Source organism: Pseudopipra pipra, chromosome 3, assembly GCF_036250125.1.
Source record: "Pseudopipra pipra isolate bDixPip1 chromosome 3, bDixPip1.hap1, whole genome shotgun sequence".
NCBI lineage: Eukaryota > Metazoa > Chordata > Aves > Passeriformes > Pipridae > Pseudopipra > Pseudopipra pipra.
Window position 1 is genome coordinate 113,731,699 of NC_087551.1, and position 18,634 is coordinate 113,750,332.

The 18,634-nt window shown below is 52.4% G+C and overlaps 2 protein-coding genes across 3 annotated transcripts; both read right to left on the reverse strand.

The window, feature by feature from the left end:
- Positions 1 to 1,016: 1,016 nt before the first annotated feature.
- On the reverse strand, positions 1,017 to 13,307 carry FDFT1 (farnesyl-diphosphate farnesyltransferase 1). Of its 2 annotated transcripts, XM_064651142.1 has the most exons (9): positions 13,143 to 13,307; positions 11,744 to 11,841; positions 7,973 to 8,156; positions 5,945 to 6,073; positions 5,136 to 5,327; positions 4,229 to 4,405; positions 3,829 to 3,981; positions 2,497 to 2,693; positions 1,017 to 2,159 (listed from the first exon to the last, which is right to left on the reverse strand). In XM_064651142.1, the coding sequence occupies exons 1-9, from the start codon at positions 13,242 to 13,244 to the stop codon at positions 2,150 to 2,152; spliced, it is 1,242 nt and encodes a 413-aa protein (XP_064507212.1). In that variant the 5' UTR covers positions 13,245 to 13,307; the 3' UTR covers positions 1,017 to 2,149. The 2 variants fall into 2 exon arrangements, with proteins under 2 accessions (XP_064507212.1, XP_064507211.1); XM_064651141.1 differs by lacking the exon at positions 1,017 to 2,159 and having other exon boundaries at positions 2,258 to 2,693.
- Positions 13,308 to 14,532: 1,225 nt separating this feature from the next.
- On the reverse strand, positions 14,533 to 18,268 carry NEIL2 (nei like DNA glycosylase 2). The gene is made up of 4 exons (XM_064651143.1): positions 18,020 to 18,268; positions 16,916 to 17,241; positions 16,027 to 16,223; positions 14,533 to 15,680 (listed from the first exon to the last, which is right to left on the reverse strand). Exons 1-4 carry the CDS (start codon positions 18,155 to 18,157, stop codon positions 15,364 to 15,366), a joined length of 978 nt encoding a protein of 325 aa, XP_064507213.1. The 5' UTR covers positions 18,158 to 18,268; the 3' UTR covers positions 14,533 to 15,363.
- Between the last annotated feature and the right edge of the window lie 366 nt (positions 18,269 to 18,634).

The window sequence follows — 18,634 nt, forward strand, 5'->3', positions numbered from 1 at the left end:
TCTTGTCTCCTGGCCCCTGGTTGCTTCTGCTCAACTTCCAACCACCTCAAATGATTGGTGTGGAAGCAAGTGAGACCTCTCTGTCTTCATGGAATAGTTTGGGTTGGAAGGGACCTCTAAAATCATTCAGTTCCAACCCCCTGCCACGGCCAGGGACACCTTCCACTAGCCCAGGTTGCTCCAAGCTCCATCCAGTTTGTCCTTGAACACTTGAACACTTGAACATCCCCCAGGGATGGGGCAGCCACAGCTTCTCTGGGCAACCTGTGCCAGGGCCTCCCCACCCTCAAATGGAAGATTTCCTTCCCAGTATCCCATCTAACCCTGCCCTCCGGCAGTAGGAAGCCATTCCCCCTTGTCCTGTCCCTCCAGGCCCTTGTCCAAATTCCCTCTCCAGCTCTCTTGGAGCCTCTTTAGGCTCTGGAAGGGGCTCTAAGGTTTCCCTGGAGCCTTCTCTCCTCCAGGTGAACACCCTCAGCTCCCCCAGCCTGTCTCCAGAGCAGAGGGGCTCCAGCCCTTGGAGCATCTGTGTGGCCTCCTCTGGAGTCTCTCCAGCAGCTCCATGTCCTTCAGATGCTGGGACTCAGAGCTGGAGGCACCTCTGCAGGTGGGGTCTGATCTGAGCAGAGCAGGAAAATCACTTGCACTTCCCTGGCTGGTGACAGCCACTGCCTGGGGCTTGTGCTGGTGGTGGGGAAGGTGCTTCAGCCTGGATTAGAGAACAGCCAGACCTGTCCCCAGCATCCCTGGAGGAGGAGGAGGATGCACCAAGGCACTGGAGCACGTGTCTGCAACCCAGGGCTGTGCCACCACTCCTGCTGCCTGCTGGGCAAGCTCCTTTCAAAGTTAATTTACTGCCCCTCAGCTGTCACCCTGGTTAAAATTCTTCCTTTGTGTCTGGCACACAGGACTGTGCTGTGATACCCTGACTTGGCAGCAAGGAAGCACTGGAATTGTATCTGAGCTGAGGGCTTGTAACTTGTGTGTGGAATTACTGGTGTAAAAAAATCCAACACTTTTTTTTTTTCCCAAAGAAAACTTTAATCTCAACAAGACTGGAAGCTGCACAAAGAGAGCTACCGCAAGTTTCTTCAGAATGACAACTTAAAACTTATCTACATTGGTACCTGTGGAGTTGGGGTTCTCCTTTTGAACAGCCTGGCCACAGGGGATGGGCCTTGCAAAGGCCACCAAACTGTCCCTGGCAGCTCTGTCCTGTTCCAGGACATGGGCCCTCCTTCCCTTCACAACAGCAAAGCAGCATTTGATGGGGGTGGGTAGGGACCTTGACAACAACCATCCACCCCAGGATAACAGGACTTGCCTTTAAAGTGTTTTTTTTCCTCTTCTAAGTCCAAATGTGTCTGATGTGTTTCAGACCAGCCTCTTCCAGCTCTCACATCAGTGTAACCCAAAGCACCATTCCAAAGCTGGAGCCAAGCAGGCCAGGGAAACCTGCCCTGGTCGCCCCCTCAGGGGCTCCAGTCTTCCCAGCCCATGGCAGGCATTGCTGCTGCCTTTCAGGGTGGCCAGTGCCTCCCCAAAAAACATCCCACGAGGGACAGCAGGGTGCAAACCCTCACTCCCCTGCCTTGCTGTGCCACCACCACCCATCCCCTTGGGCTGAGCCCAGACCCAGCAGAGGAGTCAGGCCTGGGGTTATGAGCTCAGGGCCATGCTGGCATCATCCTCCTCATTTTAACCCCCTCCCCACTACTAAAACAAGGGCTTTGCCAGTGCAGTGATCATCTGTCACAGGGCAGGGAACTGCACAGCTGCCTTTCAGCCGGGGGCACATTTTAGTGAACAGAGCATCTCACCTTCTATTTCTTTAACATTAAAAAGGCTTCCTTCAGCATCCTTCAGCACAACAGAAATAGCACTACTGCCTCTGCCTGTTTCCAGGCTGCAGGATGTAAACCAGCCTGGGCTGGGGGCCAGAAGGTGGCCAGAGCTTTTTCCCTGGATAAGAAAGCATGTTCCTCTCCCAGCTGAAGCAGTGTCCTTCCAGAACGGGCCAGGCACAGGAGGCAATGGGGAAGAGGCTGCCTAAGAAAGGGAGGCAAAACCTTCGGGGTTTTGCTCAGCTCTGAGCTGGAAAAGATGCCTCAAATCTCAAGGAAGAAAACAAGCAACTGGAGTTTCTATTTCAAATCATCCTAACAAAAAAAAAAAAAAAAAAAAAAGAAAACCTCAGGTAAAACCATCCAACAGAAGAGAAGGGGAAAAAAAATAACTCAACCTCAAACAAAAAGACTCCAATCAGCACTTGTAACCATCCAAGCAGCTGGCAAGGGCAGTGAGGATGGAGTCCAGCAATGCCACAGTGTCACCCCGGGGCTGCAGCTCACCGGGGGGGTCCCATCCTCTCACATTCCCAGTGCCCAGGGCCTGGCCATCCCCACGGATGGAGCCTCCTGCCCCTGCTGCCCACCTGCCAACCAGCTCTCCCCCTGCCCACCCGCTGCCCATCAGTTCTCTCCCGCCTGCACGTACTCCTCGGTGGCCTTGGAGAGGGTGCTGAGGTACTGCCAGCTCAGGGCTGCCAGGAGCATGGCACAGGACAGGTAGATGGGGGAGTAGTGGTGCCGGGATGCCATGGAGCTGCCGGGCAGGCTCATGGCGCGGATGGAGGCGATGACCTGCTGCGTCTTGTTGGAGGAGGGGTCAGTGCTTGGGATCTTCTGGTAGATCTAGGGAAGGAGAAAAGAGGAGCTGTGGTTTCCACACAAAGGTGAGGAGAGAAATGGGAACACTGGGTGGAAGAGGAAGGTTTAAGGGCCACCATGTCCTCAAGAGTAACCTCGGTGGTGGACTGCCATGGAGCACCGGATGCCTGGATGGATCCAGGGAGTCTCCCTTGGGAAGTGCACTAAGCCAAGCTGCCTCTTGAGGGCACCCCATGACGGGACATGGACCACACAGATCCCTCAACCACCGGTGGTGGTACTGGGACCAGTGGTTTTCACCTTGCAACCCTCACTCACTGCACATGTGCTGCAGCTCAGCTAAAACCAGAGGGGACAGCTGAGCGTGTGACTGCCTGGAAACAGCCACATCCATCAGCTAATTCCATGGTCTTTTGGGTTTTCTCTTCAAATCCCATGGCATTTGGGATAAGTGTCTGCACGAGTCTTAGCAAGGTGGGTACAAGCAGAGCCACAAGGCCAGCCCACAAGGGCAGCTCTAATAACCCATGGTTTGGGGTCTCTCTAGTACAGAAGTGATGTCTTTTTACTTAACAGCCCCCACTGGATTTGGGTTTTGGGGAGTGGGGTGGGTTTTGTCCCATGAAACCACACAGTAGTTTTTCCTCCACACGAATTTTTAACCTTCACAAGACCTTAAAGCAGGGAGTAAGAAGGTCTCCCCTGAGCCTCCTTTTCTCCAGGCTAAACCCCCCAGCTCCCTCAGCTGTTTGTGGTGCTCCAGCCCCTTCCCTAGTTCCACTCTCTTCTCTGGACACACTCCAGCCCCTCAATGTCTTTCTTGTCATGAGGATCCCAAAACTGACCCCAGGATTCAAAGTGTGGCCTTAGCAGTGCCCAGCACAGAGGGACAATCACTTCCCAGGTCCTGCTGCCACACTATGGCTGACACAGGCCAGGATGCCACTGGCCTCAGTCTCTACTTCTCATCAGAGGCCCAGATGTGTTCAAGGGAACACATCAAGCACCCAGTTTGGCCCAGGCCAAAACCACATTCCCTGCCACCACTGAGCTAAAGGATACAAGGAAAGGATTAAGAGTCACCACGTGTTCCCAATTCCACACCAAGAATGGGCACAGGCACAGCCAGAAATTACTCAAAGCCAACTGCTGAACCCACCTCTTCCACATACTGGTACATGATGGCTTTGACAGCTTGTATGTTGGTGGCATCCATCATGAGGGTGACGGCTTGTCCCTTCCGGATCTTCACCACGCCCCTGAACACCTGCTTGTTGTTGTAGCAGGCAGCCAGCGTGGCAATGGCCATCACCTAAGGACACACATGGAGAGCCTTTACTGCACTGTGAGGAACATGCCAAGAGCTCACCTTGATTCTAGTCACATTGATGGCAAGACACTGTAACAGAGCCACAAGCTCACCAAGGGCAGAAGTGGTAGGTACCAGGAAAGAAGGAAGAGATGGGAGAATAAACCAGGCTAGAAACACATGATCCACAACCTCCTTCACCTCCAGCTTCTCACCAGATGGTGAAGAACCACTTGAAAGCAGAACTCACCTGGGGGATGGCACAGAAGTTGAAGACACTTTGGTTTTTCAGGCGGGACAAGTAGGTGAGGACGTCGGGGACGTGGTGGAGGGCGTTGGTGATGAGCTCGTTCAGACACTGCACGGCCATCTCGATGTTCTCCGGCTTGGCGAGGTCCGAGAGCTTCTGTGCGTATCTGCTCCAAACCTACACACCAAGATGGGGACTCATGAGCTGGAGGGGACATTCATGTCATAGGAGAGACATCAGGAACAGCCTGAGGTGTGGGAGAGCAACAGGAAGCACCAGAGACCCACAAGAGCCTTGAAGCACTACTAGGATAAAGGAAAGCAGGAAGGGCAGGCTGTGGAGACGTGACAGTGGCCTTGGTGGATACAAAGGGGTTGTAAAGAAGGATGAACTCGTCCCCACATCTTCTCTAGGTAGGGCAAAGAAAAGATGAGGCACACATCAGGCTGACACAGAAGCACAGAATGGTTTCCTTAAAGCTCATTAGACCAGGTTGCTCCAAGCTCCGTCCAACCTGGCCTTGAACACTTGAACATCAATAAATGCTCTTTAAGAAAGGTGAGCCACTTAGAAAAGGGACAGAAAAATTCTTGGAGGATCAAGACAAGCAGACAAGCAGCTGTCAGGCACAGGCAGAGCTAATCCTGCCTTTGGGAGCAGACGAGGTACCCTCTCGAGGTCTCACTCAGCCTTATCCTCCCTCATTTCTAGAGCCAATCTAACAGAGAGGGGAAAAAGCTGCCCAACGAGTACTTGGCAGCGTGAGGAGACATCACCTCATCCCTTCATGTGTACCCAGAGAGCTGTAGACAGATGTGGAACTTGTGAGCCAGCTGTCATTAGAAGAACCGTTGTTACAGAGAAGATGCACAGCCAACAGTAGTGATTTGATGAGGTTTTCCCTCACCTCTCTGGGCCAGAACTCCCTTCCTTCCATCTGGTCCTCCAGGTAGTCACGGATGATGTTGGTTTTCTGCAGGAAGAGGCCCATGGAGTTTGCCAGCTCCGTGTCCTGCCCCACAATAGGATCTTCCAGCTCTGATGCAGAGAAGAGACGGGAAAGGCCGATCCCCACCAGCCCAGCAACGTAGTGACAATACTGTGAGGTGCCAGGTTGGGAAAGGGTGGGAAAAAACAAGATGAAAAGAGCAGTTACAAAGAGCTGCCTGTTTGCCACAGGGAGATTTACAAAAATGATGCTCAGAAGGAACTGACAGTTGAATTTTACACAAGTTCTCTCCCTGGGTTGTCTCAGCTTTGCCACGAAAACAAAACATTTTCCCAAACACCTCACTAAGGATGTCCCACCAAGGTGTCACTCTGCCTCCAGCAGACAAATGAACAGCCCATGAGGGAACAACTGATGTGATGGGTCACCCAAAACACATGCTGGTGAGCAACACCAACAGTCCACACCATCCTCCTGTCACCCACAGGACCATCAGACTCTCAAAGCCTTCCCAAGCCCACACAGCCTCCCTCATCTAGCTGTTGCCACAGGGATGCTCTGTCTCCTCTTTCCATGGAAACACAGTGAACCCTACATGGAAGTGTTCTGAAGATGTGTGGATCTTGCACCTGGGGACATGGTTTAGTGGTGGCCCTACCGGTGCTGGGGGAATGGTTGGACTTGATGATCTTAGAGGGCTTTTCCAACTTTAATGATTCCATGATTCTACTCATGTTCAGTTCACTCTGCTGTCCAGGCTGACTCACCTTATCCCATTCATGCTGAGAGTCTACTTTTTTCTCCAAGAACTCTGCCATTCCAACACCCATTTTGTGGCAAATGTCCGAAATCACATCCTGGTAGACTTTTGACAGGTTCCTGAACTCCATGGAGATCTGCAGCACGGTAAAAAAAAATAAAAGACAGTGTCAGGAAAAAACAGCTTTATTAAAAAATCAGAAAAGTACTGTTTATCAGGCTCTAATCCTGCCCTGGCTGGAGATCTGGGACAACTCCCCCAACCAGAGTTGTTTCAAGGTCCTTGGAGCACAGGCTCAGTCTGTTCTCAGTCTAAACGGGACGGGCTCTGGAGGGAGATCAGACACAGCAACATCTTTGGGAAGGCTCTGTGGCCTTGGACTGGTATCATCTGGGAGCTGCAGGACAAAACTAACTACACTTGGTGCACAGAGTTGTTTTCTTTTGTAATTTGAGAGCACTCCATCACACCAGCCATGGGAAAAAAACGGGGAGGTTTGTGGTGCTCTGTTCTCCTGAGCTCCCTCCAGCTCTGGCTTCACGAGGCACATTTTCCACAAAAAAAAAGGCATCAAGCAATGGAGGAAGTGTGAAATCTTTCTTTTGCATGCCCAGTAACATGGAATCACAGAATGGTTTGGGCTGGAAGGGAGCTTAAAGGTGATCTAATTCCAACCCCCCTGCTATGGGCAGGGACACCTGCAAGGTCTCAAACGCTCTCACACTGCAAAAAAAGTTAAAAATTCCATCCTTCCCTTCCCAAAGCTGTGGAGCATCACATTTTTTTGTGCTAAGCTTTATTCTCCCTCAGGGAGTAACTGCAGCCAGCCCAAGGAGTGCAGGCAGTAAGGACAGCAGTGTGAATGATCACAGCCCTGACACCACTGCAGATCCAGGTTTTCCTCCATGGCTGCTGACACGTCCCTGCCCTGTGTCTCAGTCTGTCTGTAAAAGAAATATTTCAGCTCTGCTTCTGCCTCAGTGGCTTCAACTCCCTACAAAGAGAAGCACAACCTACAAATACCTCTACCAAATATTATTAGAAGTTTTTTCCTATGAGGGTGGTGAGGCACTGGCAGAGGTTGCCAAGAGAAGCTGTGAATGCCCCAAAAAATTCAAGGTCAAGTTGGATGGGGCTTGGAGCAACCTGGTCTAGTGGAAGGTGTCCCTGCCCATGGCAAAGGGTTGGAATCAGATGAGCTTTAATGTCCCTTCCAACCCAAACCATTCTGTGATTTTACACTCTGCACATTGAGAGTTTAATGGTTTGAACATGGTCAGACTTTCTCAATCAGCCTCGAGGCTGAAGACCTGGAGAACAGACCCCAGAATGCTGTGGCTTGCTTGGCTCTCTGTGGCTTCCTTTTAGAAGGATCCTTAGAGCAGTAACTTTGGGCAATATTGTTACTAATAACAGTGAGGGTGCTTTTTATCTTGTATCATAGAATTATAGAATGGCTTGGGTTCAAAGGGAACTTAAAGATCATCTGGTTCCAATTCCCCCATGATGGGCAGGGACACCTTCCACTAGACCAGGCTGCTCAGAACCCCATCCAGCCTGGCCTTAATATGCACCTCAAAGATCTGCAGACACACTCCTAGAGCTCTAGAGCAGATCCTGCAGGATCACTGTGAACACTGGACCATCCAGTGGTCCAGACAAGGTGCCAGACAAGCCTTCCTTGTCCACCAACCTGTCAGGGGACACAGGACACCCGATCCAAGCAATGCACAGTGTTGGGTAACAAACCCAAATCTCTCTCCACAAGACAATGGTTTTTTAACTTCTTCAACAGAGGAGGCAAAAAGCCACTTTTCAGAGCTGGCACTTTTCCACAGCCAGATCACCTCTGACTCACAGAGTTGCACAATGCTTGTGCTTCTCACTCCAGCTAAGCATCCAGCCCCATGGGCAGGTGATAGAGCTCTTGGGAAGAGCTGTGGGACTGAACAAGCTCTGCAGGCTCAACATGGAGAGACAACCAGGCTCCCAAAGGTGCCACAAGGCAGCTGCAGCCAGGAGGAGGATTCCTTACCGTTGGGAAATCTTCCAGCACCTGCCGGTCCTTCTCCTTGCTCTCCATGTATTTCCACTCTGGCTGGTAGAGGTAGGAGTGGAACTCCTGCAGCATTGGGACCTTCACATCCAAGGGGATGCTCATGTCATCCTCTACAGTGTCCAGGGCACGGAGCACCAGGTAGAATATACAGACAGCATGTCTGAGAGGAGAGAAAAAACAGGAATTCCTTACTTGGGATTTTCTATTGAGCAGGATAAACAGCTGAGATGAACCACAGAGCCTTCAGCAGGGGCACTTCAAGCTCAGTATGACACACACTGGCACTTCCAGGTTGTTGATACCACTGGAAAATACCAGCACTTCCAACACACCTGAGTTGGGTCAGGAAATCCAGGTTTTCCCTTCCTGAGGAGAACTATGACCAGCTTTTGGCTTTCTAAAATGCATAGCAGGGAAGGGTCAGGCCTGTCATCTCCCTGAGCAGGGAAGATCCAACCCTGCAAGCAAAGCCAGGACCCAGAGGACAGAGCCTGAAGTCATTTTATTGGAAAAAGCAAATGTGAAATAGGGAAGGGGAAAAAATCAGCCATACTTTTCTCATCACTTCCCCTTCTCTGCACACAGCAGCCTTTTATCCAGTTTGGGGGGCAGTAAAAGGGTGCCTTACTGCGCAACAGGAACATTAGAGCCAAACTACCCTGTATTTTATATCTCCCTGCACAAGACATTCAGGCCATCCCACGTGTCCCAGATGCTGGAAAGCTGTTTCTCCTCCCAGTCCCACTGCCCCTGCCTTCCTTTATTCCTGCTTCCTTTCCCATTCCCTGCCTTCCCCAGCCCTGCCTCCACATTCCTGCAGTAGAAGCAAAAAAAGAAGTCCTGATGGCAGGAAACAGTGTTTCCAGCTCCAGGATTTATATAAAATAATCCCTAGCCCTCCATGAGCACAGTGATATGTCAAGGAGATGAGGCTTTATTAATTGTTTAACAAATGGAAACTAGCTTGGACTGCTTAAATGCTAATTACTTGGTGACAGTGTTGTACTCCTGGGATGACAACGTGCAAGCAGTGATTAAGTATCCAGGGAAAACTGACTTGCTCTTAGAGCCAATGCTGTTAAATTTGGCTTTTTTTCCTCGACCGAAGGGTATTTAACACTTCCATCAAACCACACATCTGAGGGCTCACAGCAGCTCTCTCATTCCTGTTCCTTTCCATACTAACTGGGCTGCAAAGGTTCATCCAACAGGATCCAAGCGCCCAGGGCTCCAACCCAATTCCAGCAGCAACTTCCAGCAGCAGTAATCAAGAAAGGCAGAGCAGAACCTGAAATGCCATCCCAGAAGCACCTCTCACAGTGGTACCATGCCAAGGGAAGAGCCAGTAGTAATTCCAGAGGCCAACATAATTAAACATTTATTTAACCCCACTTCTGCATCCAGAGCATAACTGCATCCCTAATTTACATCATATACTGAATTTAGATCCATAGCAATTTTGGCAAGTTAAAGGAAGAAATTTATTACTGTGAGGGTGGTAAAACACTGGCACAGGTTGTCCAGAGAGGTGCTGGATGCCCCATCCCTGGAAATATTCAAGGTCAGGCTGGATTGGGCACATCTGGAAGCACCCACTTCCAAAGAGCAAGTCTGGATCATCTCAGGGCTCAAGTTTCAGCCCTGTCCTAGACACAGCTCCCCAGTTCCCAGGTAAGGAGGTCTCCTTTTTTCCTTCCATCACATTCACCTTGTGACAGTCCAAACCTTCAGAGATGGATCCGGAAGGGTCCCAGCGACAGGTAGAACTGTGGGTCTGGCAGAGGGGGAAGGCAGGAGCATCCCTCTCCTCCTCTCCATCCCCAGGAGAGGAGCTATGATGTTGGCTCACACTCCTCTCCACCAGCAGCAGTTGAGATGTTGGCTCAGCTGCCCATGAAACTGCAGTTTTGAGCCTCCCACCTTCCAAGACAACGCCCTAACCACGGAGCAATGAGCTGGACAAGGCCCTGGCCAGCAAAACATGCAGGTTATGGGGCCAAAAAAAAAAAGCAAGAAGGAACTAAACATTTCAGCTCAACTACCAGTACCCTGCCTGGCCAGGGAAGCTCTGCTTCAAGCACTCATCCAGAAGTTCTCTGTTTTCCAGCAGTCCTTCTGGGATGTATATCTGTAACCACAGGGGTTCAACTGAACTCCCTGATGGGGTTAACATCAATGAAAGCACTTTTTTGATCCAGCAAAATTAATTCCTTTGGTAAGGTTGCTGCTCTGCCTATTTCTATATCCTCCCTATTTTGTATTTCCATCTTTTGCCCCTAAATTCTCCAGCAGAGCTACTGTGCTTTGAAAATTAGAGCTTCTCCTGATCCACTACAGCACCACTGTAATTCAACCGCCAGCCCTGCATGGCAGTGGGTTGCAAAGATCCTGCAAGAGCATTTTTAGGATGCCAGGCAGAAGTTTCTGTGCCCTGAAGGGAGAAAGCCTTCCTGATCCCAAGGCAAGGATTAAAGAAGAAAAAAAAACCAGACAAAGATAACTGCAGGATGATCAAGGCATGCACAGGGCAGATGGACACTGCTAACAGGTTTCATGGTGTTTTATTAATTGGCCTTTTTTTTCCCTTAATTGCTACATTAGCTAATATTACAAGCACGGAAAAAAAAGTTTAATTCTTGGCCCCACTTGTACTTTTCCACACAATTCCAGCCAAACCACTGAATTTCTTTGCCTTTCCTGTAAACTGGGCTGCAGACACCGTTTCATATTTGTTGGACACAGCTATGGAGCATCATCCAAAATGCCAAACCAGGGCTCAGAATTCCAACAGATCACCCAGTGTTTGGGTTCAACTGCTCGGCAGAGCTGCAACGTGTCTGGTTCAACTTACAGAACCCCCTAATTTGATGACTAACCCATTTTGGGATTAACTGGCAATTTACAAACTGCAATCAGTAACTACCATATGAATATAATGAATTATATGGAGAATATTTACATATTCATACGAAGCCCTGGGCCAGCTGAGCTTTGCATCCTCTGTTATTATTCCCATCTGCTTTCCCTCACGGGGCAGCAAAGTTTGCACAGCAAAAAATGAGCGTGCAACGATCCCTCTCCCATGACTGTGCAGGTTTTGAGGCAGCTGCTTCCAAAAGCACCTTCCAGGCAGGGTCCAGACCCTTGGTCAGCCCCAGGTTTCTCCTCACCTCCTCCCTCTGGCCAGCCCGAAGGCCAGTGCCAGCCTTGGCACTGCCAGGACACATTCCCAGAGTGTCACACACGGCACACGGCCAGGCCCTGTGTTTAACAATCTGCTGGCCAGGAAGCTGCAGTGTCTGTCCCAGGGCTTGCTCAGTCCCGGGACCCAGTTTGGGGGAGGGGGGATGGGGCACAGCCAGCTCAGACGTGAAAAACCCCACGTCCCGCTGCACGGGGTGGGGCTGAGCCCAGTGAGTCCAAGCAGCTCCCGATGGGAGAGGGAGCGTGTCCCAGCAGCTCTCCCAAAGAAAAATGATATATGAGGGCACTGCACGGACCAACTCCTGCCAGCTCTGCCAGGGAGCCCTGGTACTGGGAGGTGTCACACCCACCAGCTCCCGGAGATCCCCAGTATTGGGAGGCATCACACACCACCTGTTGAGGAGGAGAATTACACCCACCATCTCCCGGGGATCCCCAGTGTTGGAGGGCATCACACCCACCACCTCTGAGAGAGCCCCAGTGCCGAGGGGGTCACCGCACCCTCAGCCCCCCTCCCCGGGACCCCAGCGACCCTCCTCTTACCGCAGCTCTCCATCCAGAGCCTGGATGACGGCGGCGAAGCTACGGCTGGTCTGGTTGAGGTACCGGTAGCAGGTGCGGAGGCCACATCCCAGCGAGTCCTGCGGGCAGAGCGGAGCCCGGGGGGCCGGTTGGAGCGGGGGGGCGGCGGGCGGCGGGACCGGGGGCGCCGCAGGGACCCCGCGCTGCTGCTGCCGCTGTTGCCCCCGCCGCCGGCCCGGAGCCCGGGGGGTGTTCCGCGGCGGGGACAGGGTCAGTGTCCGCCGGAGCAGCGACATGGCCCGGGACCCGGCCGCCATGGGGGCGCGGCGGCGGCGGGGGGCTGCGGCCGCTCCGCCCCCGGCCCCAAACACGCCCCTTAACCCGCCCCGTCCCGCGGCCGGAGCCGCTGCCATGTACGGGCAGCACCGGGGCAGAGCGTCGCTGGGAGCCAGTGGGATGCCCGCGGGGTACCGGGACTGTGCGATGGTTGGGGTTGATGCCATGCACGGGCAGCACCGGGGCCGAGCATCGCTCGCTGCCGGTGGGATGCTCGGAGCGTACCGGCACCGAGAGATGCAAGGGATGCCCGGAGCCGGTGGGATGCACGCGGGTACCGAGCACCAAGCCATGCTTAGGAAGCCTGAAACAAGCGGAATGTTCGGAGCCGGTGGGATGCTCGGAGGGTACCACCACCGAGCAGTGCATGAGAAGCCAGCAGCCGGTGGGATGCTCGGGAAGCACCGGGACTGTGCAACTCCCAGAGCCGGTGGGATGCACGCAGAGTACCAGCACCGAGCAATGCTCGGGGAAGCCTGAAACAAGTGGAATGTTCGGAGCCGGTTGGATGTCCAGAGGGCATCGGCACCGAGCAATGCACGGGAAGCCAGAAGCGGTGGGATGCTCGGGAAGCACCGGGACACTGCGATGCCCAGTGTCAGTGCGATCCACGCAGGGTACCGGCAGTGGACAATGCAATGGATGCTCGGAGCCCGGGGGATGCTCGGAGCCCGGGGGATGCTCGTGGAGTACGGGTACCGAGCAATGCACGGGAAGCCTGAAACCGCCGGGATGCCCGGAGCCGGTGCCATGCGCAGAAAGCACCGGAGCCAGCGGTATGTCTGGAGCCGGTGGGATGTACGCGGGGTACCGGCACCGAGTAATGCAAGGGGTACCCGGAGCCGGTGGGATGCTCTCAGGGTACTGGCACCGAGCAAGACACGGGACGCCCGAAGCAGGTGGGATGCCCGGGAAGCACCGAGGACACACACGGCCCACAAAGGGGCCGCTGCCCACCGGTAGCACCGGGGCCGGTCCTATGGACTCCAGGCCGTGCGACAGTCACCCATGACAACGCCGCATCCCCGCCGGGAGATGACAGTCCCCCCCACCTCCGTCCCCTGCTGCATCCCTCCGCGCTCACCGGGTCGATCCGCGGCATGACGACGCGGTAGCCGCCCATCTTGAACCGCAGCAGGTTGTAGATGTCCTCGGGGTGGCCGAGCCATTTCCGAAGCAGCTCCATGGGGGCCCCGCTCGGTCCCCGCCGCCGCCGCCGCTCCCGCCGCCCCCCTCCCGCCGCTCTACCGGCCCCGGCCAGCCCCGCCCCCGCCGCGCTCCTCCACCAATCACAGCGCCCCTCGCATCGCTCGGTGGGGCGGGCACGGCGCCCATTGGCGGAGACGCGCTCGCACCAGCGCAGCGCCAGCCAATGGGAAGGCGCTGCGGCTGGTGTGACGGCCGGCGGCGGGCGCTGATTGGCTGCGGCGGGTGTGGGCACAGGCGGGGCGGGAAGGAGCGGCCCCGGAGCCCGAGTGTGAGGGAGGGTCAGGGGAGGGGGCCGCGTTGTCAGGGAAACGTGGAGCTGTTCGGGTGAAAGGGAGTTTAAAGTTCATCCAGTTCCAACCCTGACACCTTCCACTATCCCAGGTTGCTCCCAGCCCCGTCCAGCCCGGCCTTGGACACTTCCAGGCATCCAGGGGCAGCCACAGCTTCTCTGGGAATTCCATCCCAGCCCCTCACAGCCAAGAATTCCTTCCCAATATCCTATCTAACTCTGCCCTCGGGCAGTTTCAAGCCATTTCCCCTTGTCCCAAGTCCCTCTACAGCTCTCCTGGAGCCCGTTTAGGCACTGGAAGGGGCTCTCAGGTCTCCCTGGAGCCTTCTCCAAGTGAACACCTCCAGCTCTCCCAGCCTGGCTCCAGAGCAGAGGGGCTCCAGCCCTCGGAGCATCTCCATGGCCTGAGAACCCAACAGATCCCTGCTGCCTCCTCATCCTTAAAGGTGTGAGGTTCAGCTTTTGGGGTTTTTTATTGTACGTGACTATCTTCTGGAAGTCCAAAGTTGGACTTTAATCATCCTTATGGGTCCCTTCCCACTCAAGATATTCTATGATTCTTTGTTTTGTAAGGGCACTGAAAGGGCGTTTCACTGATACCTTTCAGGATAGGATCAGAAGGAACATCAACCGCCTTCTTTGACACTGTAACCCTATTAATTCAGCAATCCTGTAACCTGCAACCACTCAAGGGTGTTGCAGTTCCCAAGGGAGAGGCTGCACAGGCCTTGCCTGGGAAACAGCAGCCTAAAACAGTGCAGTTTACCTCTAGCATTCCCAGATGATTTGCAGTACATCTTTAGATCCAGTTCCCATTAAAACAAACTTCTGAGGAAAGCTCCTAGTACCATCCTCTACAAGCAGCACCAAACAGCTGACTGTTATTCAATTCCAGGTAGCTGGAATTTCCCTGTACACCTCAGTTTTTAACCAAGAAACTACCAGAAAAGACACTGAATTTAAGATGAACATCACCAGTTTTCCATTTCCAGCTTTTATTTTTTTCCTCAAGCAAACAATTTGTTAAAATAAACCCAAATCCACAGAGAGAGAACAGCAGCAGCTCCTGCCTCACATACAGAGATGCTCAATAAAGAAGGTTTCATCTCTATTTCCAAACCTTTCTGCTTGCAGGTTTCCTTGGAGATCCTAAGTTTTATGCAATCTCTGTTACACACACAGCATTTTTAAGTTTTTTTTACTGTTACAGTGAGATCTGGATTTGGCAGTTTGCCACAAAGCTGAAACCCGTGAACAAGATGAGCTCCACCAAGCACTGCTGACGTAGGTTTTGTCCCCTTGAAAGGAGGGAGATGTTCCTGATCTGACAGAGGAAACAGCCCCTTACATTTAACCACACCCAGCACACAGGTATTCAGCTCCAAACAGAGGCAGGATTATTTAATTTCTAATTAATCAAGCTTTTTAGGCAGTGGGATATACTCTGTTCTGCTGACTCCACTGGGGTCGAGGGATAGGGTCACTTCAGACCACAGCAAACACCTGCTCAACACTCTACACTTTCCATCCACTGTGGTCTGAACAGGGTGACCAAAATACTTGTTCAAACCCTTTTATACTGTTCATTGTGAAAAAAAAGATATGTACAACCACTTTACTACTTTCTGCATCCACTCAGTGCTGCAGTGAGTCCTGTGACCTCCACTGAGCACTTAACTCTGCCAGCTCATTGTCACTAAGAACCAAATTCAACAGCTCAAAGAAACCAAGACCTCCTCAAGGCAATTAGGAGCATGGTTGAGACATCACCTACCACCCTCCAGGAAAGGAGGAATGCAAAGCCAGGTCACTTTGTGACGGCAGAAGGATCCCCTTCCCCTGGCAGCACCTCAGGCTGGCACTGAGGACACCACCATGTAAGTCTTTTAAAGGCACCCAGTGGTCCAAAAGTTCCCTTCATCACTGGATGGCCAAGGGGACACTGCTCCCTCTGGTAGATCTGGAGGTGCAGCCCTTGGCCACGGAGCTTGTGGTGCAGCCAGTCAGAGCTGAACTGAAGGGCACAGTCCAGCAGACGCTCCAGATCCGAGGGAGCCAAGAGAGAGCCTTGTGTTAGTGGGTGGATCTTGGTCAGGTACAAAATCTCATTCTTAATGATGTTCCCTGGAAAGGGACAGAAACAAGGAGACAATAAGGGTCTTTCTAATCAAGATAATGCAGACTTCTGGCTCCAATCCGTGACTTCGCCCTCAAGGATCACAGCCAACAATGTCATTCCCTGTTTCAGAGGTGGCATGCAAGGAGTAGACTTAGAGCTGGGATTGGACTGGACAGAGTTCTCTTCCCTCTACCTTTGAAGCAGAACTTGAAGATGACCATGTACCCTCAGCTGGATGAACCAGAAGCCACAAGGCAAAGGAGTAACTCTCAGACATGCAGCTCTGGATCTGCTGACATCCTACCCACCTCCCTCCAGTTCTTGCTCTGCCAAGTATTCCCTGGAACTCACCCAGCCCTGAAAAGTATCGTTGGTCTAAGAGGGTGTAGCTGATGGGATTGGGTGCACGGAGGGCATCCAGTGCCCGGCCACGGTGGAACTCCATGGACAGGATGTCAGAAGCGGGATCAGCCCTTGGAGAGGAGCACCAGTGCATTCTGCAGTTGTAGAAAACAAGGAAGCCTCCACTCTCAAAGTGGAGAATCAGCCTGGGAGAAGCAGAAAAGCAGAAGTGTCTCATCAGAAACATCCTTGAACCATTTGTCCTATTCTGCACCAGGCCACTGTCTCAAGGTAAGGTAGCCTCTTTAATGATTTCAGCCACAAAACCTGATGGTGAACAACTCTCCACAGGTTGTGTGGATTCTTACTCCTGCCCTGTGGTCCCTGGACAACCAAGGCTCCAGCAGTAGGGTCCACAGATCAGGGAAACCAATGCCAAAAGTAGCACAAAAAACTGTATCTAAAAACGTTTGCAGAGAAATGAAGTAATCCTTTAAAAGACTGCAGGATGTGGTGCATGGAGTGTGTCCCTAACAAGTACAGTGATTCCAGCTGCCCTAGACGTTTGCCATTCATCCAAGGCTTTTTTTAAACACTTAACTGGGAGAAACTGGCATCTTCAGAGCATGATTCAGCCTGGCATCCTAAAACTTCTCTAAGATAAAAATGGTAACAGAGCTGGTACTATGATCCCCAAGCTGGCAGGCAACATGCATCCCACAATTCCACTGCAGATCGAACACACCCCACACCCACTCACACCATCTCTCGTGCCTACTTATCTTAGGAATTATCAGAGAAAAATCAAGGCTAAGAGCACCCCCAGGCAAATTTAGTTTGGATAGAAGAGTGCCTCTCCAGAATGAGAGGCAGGGAGAGAGAGGGCTCCATGAAATACCTGGGTACAGGGTCCTTCCAGTCCCCCCTTTTATTGGCTCTGTTTGCTCTGGAGAACTCGTTTGCCCGGACGCTGCCGAACAAGCTGAAGTGGAAGTGCAGCCAGTGGCCTGGACCTTCTGCTGCTTCTGGGGCTTCAGACCTTGAGTGCTGGAGTTCCTGCAGCTCCTCATCCTGGGGATGGGGAGCACAAACCTGTTCTTGCCCTTCCTGGACAGAAGAACCTGCCACAGCAGCAACTTCTTTCTGCAGCACTGTCTCTTCTGCAGCTGGTCCTGAGGGATTTTCGGCTGCCACAAATGCCAGGTACAAGTTCTTCCCATGAACCTGAGGAAAGAGGTGGGTTGTACTAAGGATCCATATAGGATCATAGAATCACAGGCTGCTTTGGGTTGGAAGGGACCTTAAAGACAATCTCATTTCAACCCCCTGCCATGGCCAGGGACATCTTCCACTAGACCAGGTTGTTCAGGCCTCATCCAACCTGACTTGGAACATTTTCAGGGATATACTGGGGGTATAGAGAGGAACACTTCCTCTGGCTGTTTCCATACAAGTGACTATTTTCTACAGCTTCTTTTAGACAGAGGGCACATCACCCCACCCTGAACACAGGATTCATCAGCATCTGAGTCATTCCCGTCAGGATTGCAGGCATCCTCTCAGCATTCCTTAAGAAGCCAAGGTACTTAGATGCCACTCAAATGTAAATCTCTCCCTGAGGCTCCTGTCAAGACAAAGAGACGCACCAGGAGAGACACTCAGGGTTACGAAATCTGTCATCATTTTTTCTGATTCACCTCACCACCTTTTGCTGTGGGCACTTTGTGCTTCTCATTTTGCTTCCCACTTTTAATCCGAGCTGGGGCTGCACCAGCATTTGGCCAGTCAGGTCCAAATCATCATCTGAGCGATGTCAGGCAAGTGAAGCCTCCAGCAGGACCAACCCAGTGTGACCATCTCATATATATATCAACAGCACAGACATCTCAGCTCAGCCAGGGGAAACCCTGAGGGAAACACTCCCAGGTTCTGCACCTTCTGTGACCCAGATGCAGGACAAGGGTGGTTTCCCTGAGACGTGTCATCCTTTAGCACAGCTCACCTGGGAGTCCTGGAGCCTCAGGGCATTCAGGTCATTCACGTTGATCTTGCGGCTGCTTCCCCCCACCTTGGCCACCACTTGTCCCACAAAAGGGGAGGTCAGTAGCTGGAACTTCCTCACTGATGGGCCCTCTGGCATCTCCAGCAGTTGTTGAGGGATTAGCAGGTCCTTCTCACACTCTTCCCTAAACCTGAAGGGAAGTTGCCACTCAGAAATACACAAAACCAGTCTGAGGCAGAGCTCACCACTGTCTCCTCACCCCAGTCTTCTTCCTTAAGTTTCTTTGAGGACCTGGGAGTGAAGGAGTCTTCATCCCTGGGAATATATGTAATTTAATCAAACACATCCCTGAATAATAACCTGCTCCAATGGCAGTTTTTCACCCCACAAGCAGGAATTTGGCCTGGGGATCTCCAGAAGTCCTTTCTCCTGGTCTAGTGAAGGTGTTCCTGCCCCAGCACAGGGTGGGATCTAGATGATCTTTAAGGTCCCTTCAACCCAAATCATTCTGTGATTTTATGATTAATGACCCAGAACCAGCACAGGCCAGTGACCTATCTTTTTCCTGATACAGTTACCATGGAAAGTGCTGCTCTGGAGTTAGCATATCTCCAC

Excerpts from the sequence above, each read along its gene's own strand:
- FDFT1 (XM_064651141.1), bottom strand. The coding sequence starts at position 13,244 with ATGGAGCTGCTTCGGAAATGGCTCGGCCACCCCGAGGACATCTACAAC. Across the intron at positions 8,157-11,743 it reads GCTCTGGATGGAGAGCTGCG|ACATGCTGTCTGTATATTCT; the intron begins GTAAGAGGAGGG and ends CTCTCCTCTCAG. Across the intron at positions 5,328-5,944 it reads CTCAGCATGAATGGGATAAG|TATTGTCACTACGTTGCTGG; the intron begins GTGAGTCAGCCT and ends GGCACCTCACAG.
- NEIL2 (XM_064651143.1), bottom strand. The coding sequence starts at position 18,157 with ATGCCAGAGGGCCCATCAGTGAGGAAGTTCCAGCTACTGACCTCCCCT. Across the intron at positions 17,242-18,019 it reads TGAGGCTCCAGGACTCCCAG|GTTCATGGGAAGAACTTGTA; the intron begins GTGAGCTGTGCT and ends CTCTTTCCTCAG. Across the intron at positions 16,224-16,915 it reads TGGAAGGACCCTGTACCCAG|GCTGATTCTCCACTTTGAGA; the intron begins GTATTTCATGGA and ends TGCTTCTCCCAG.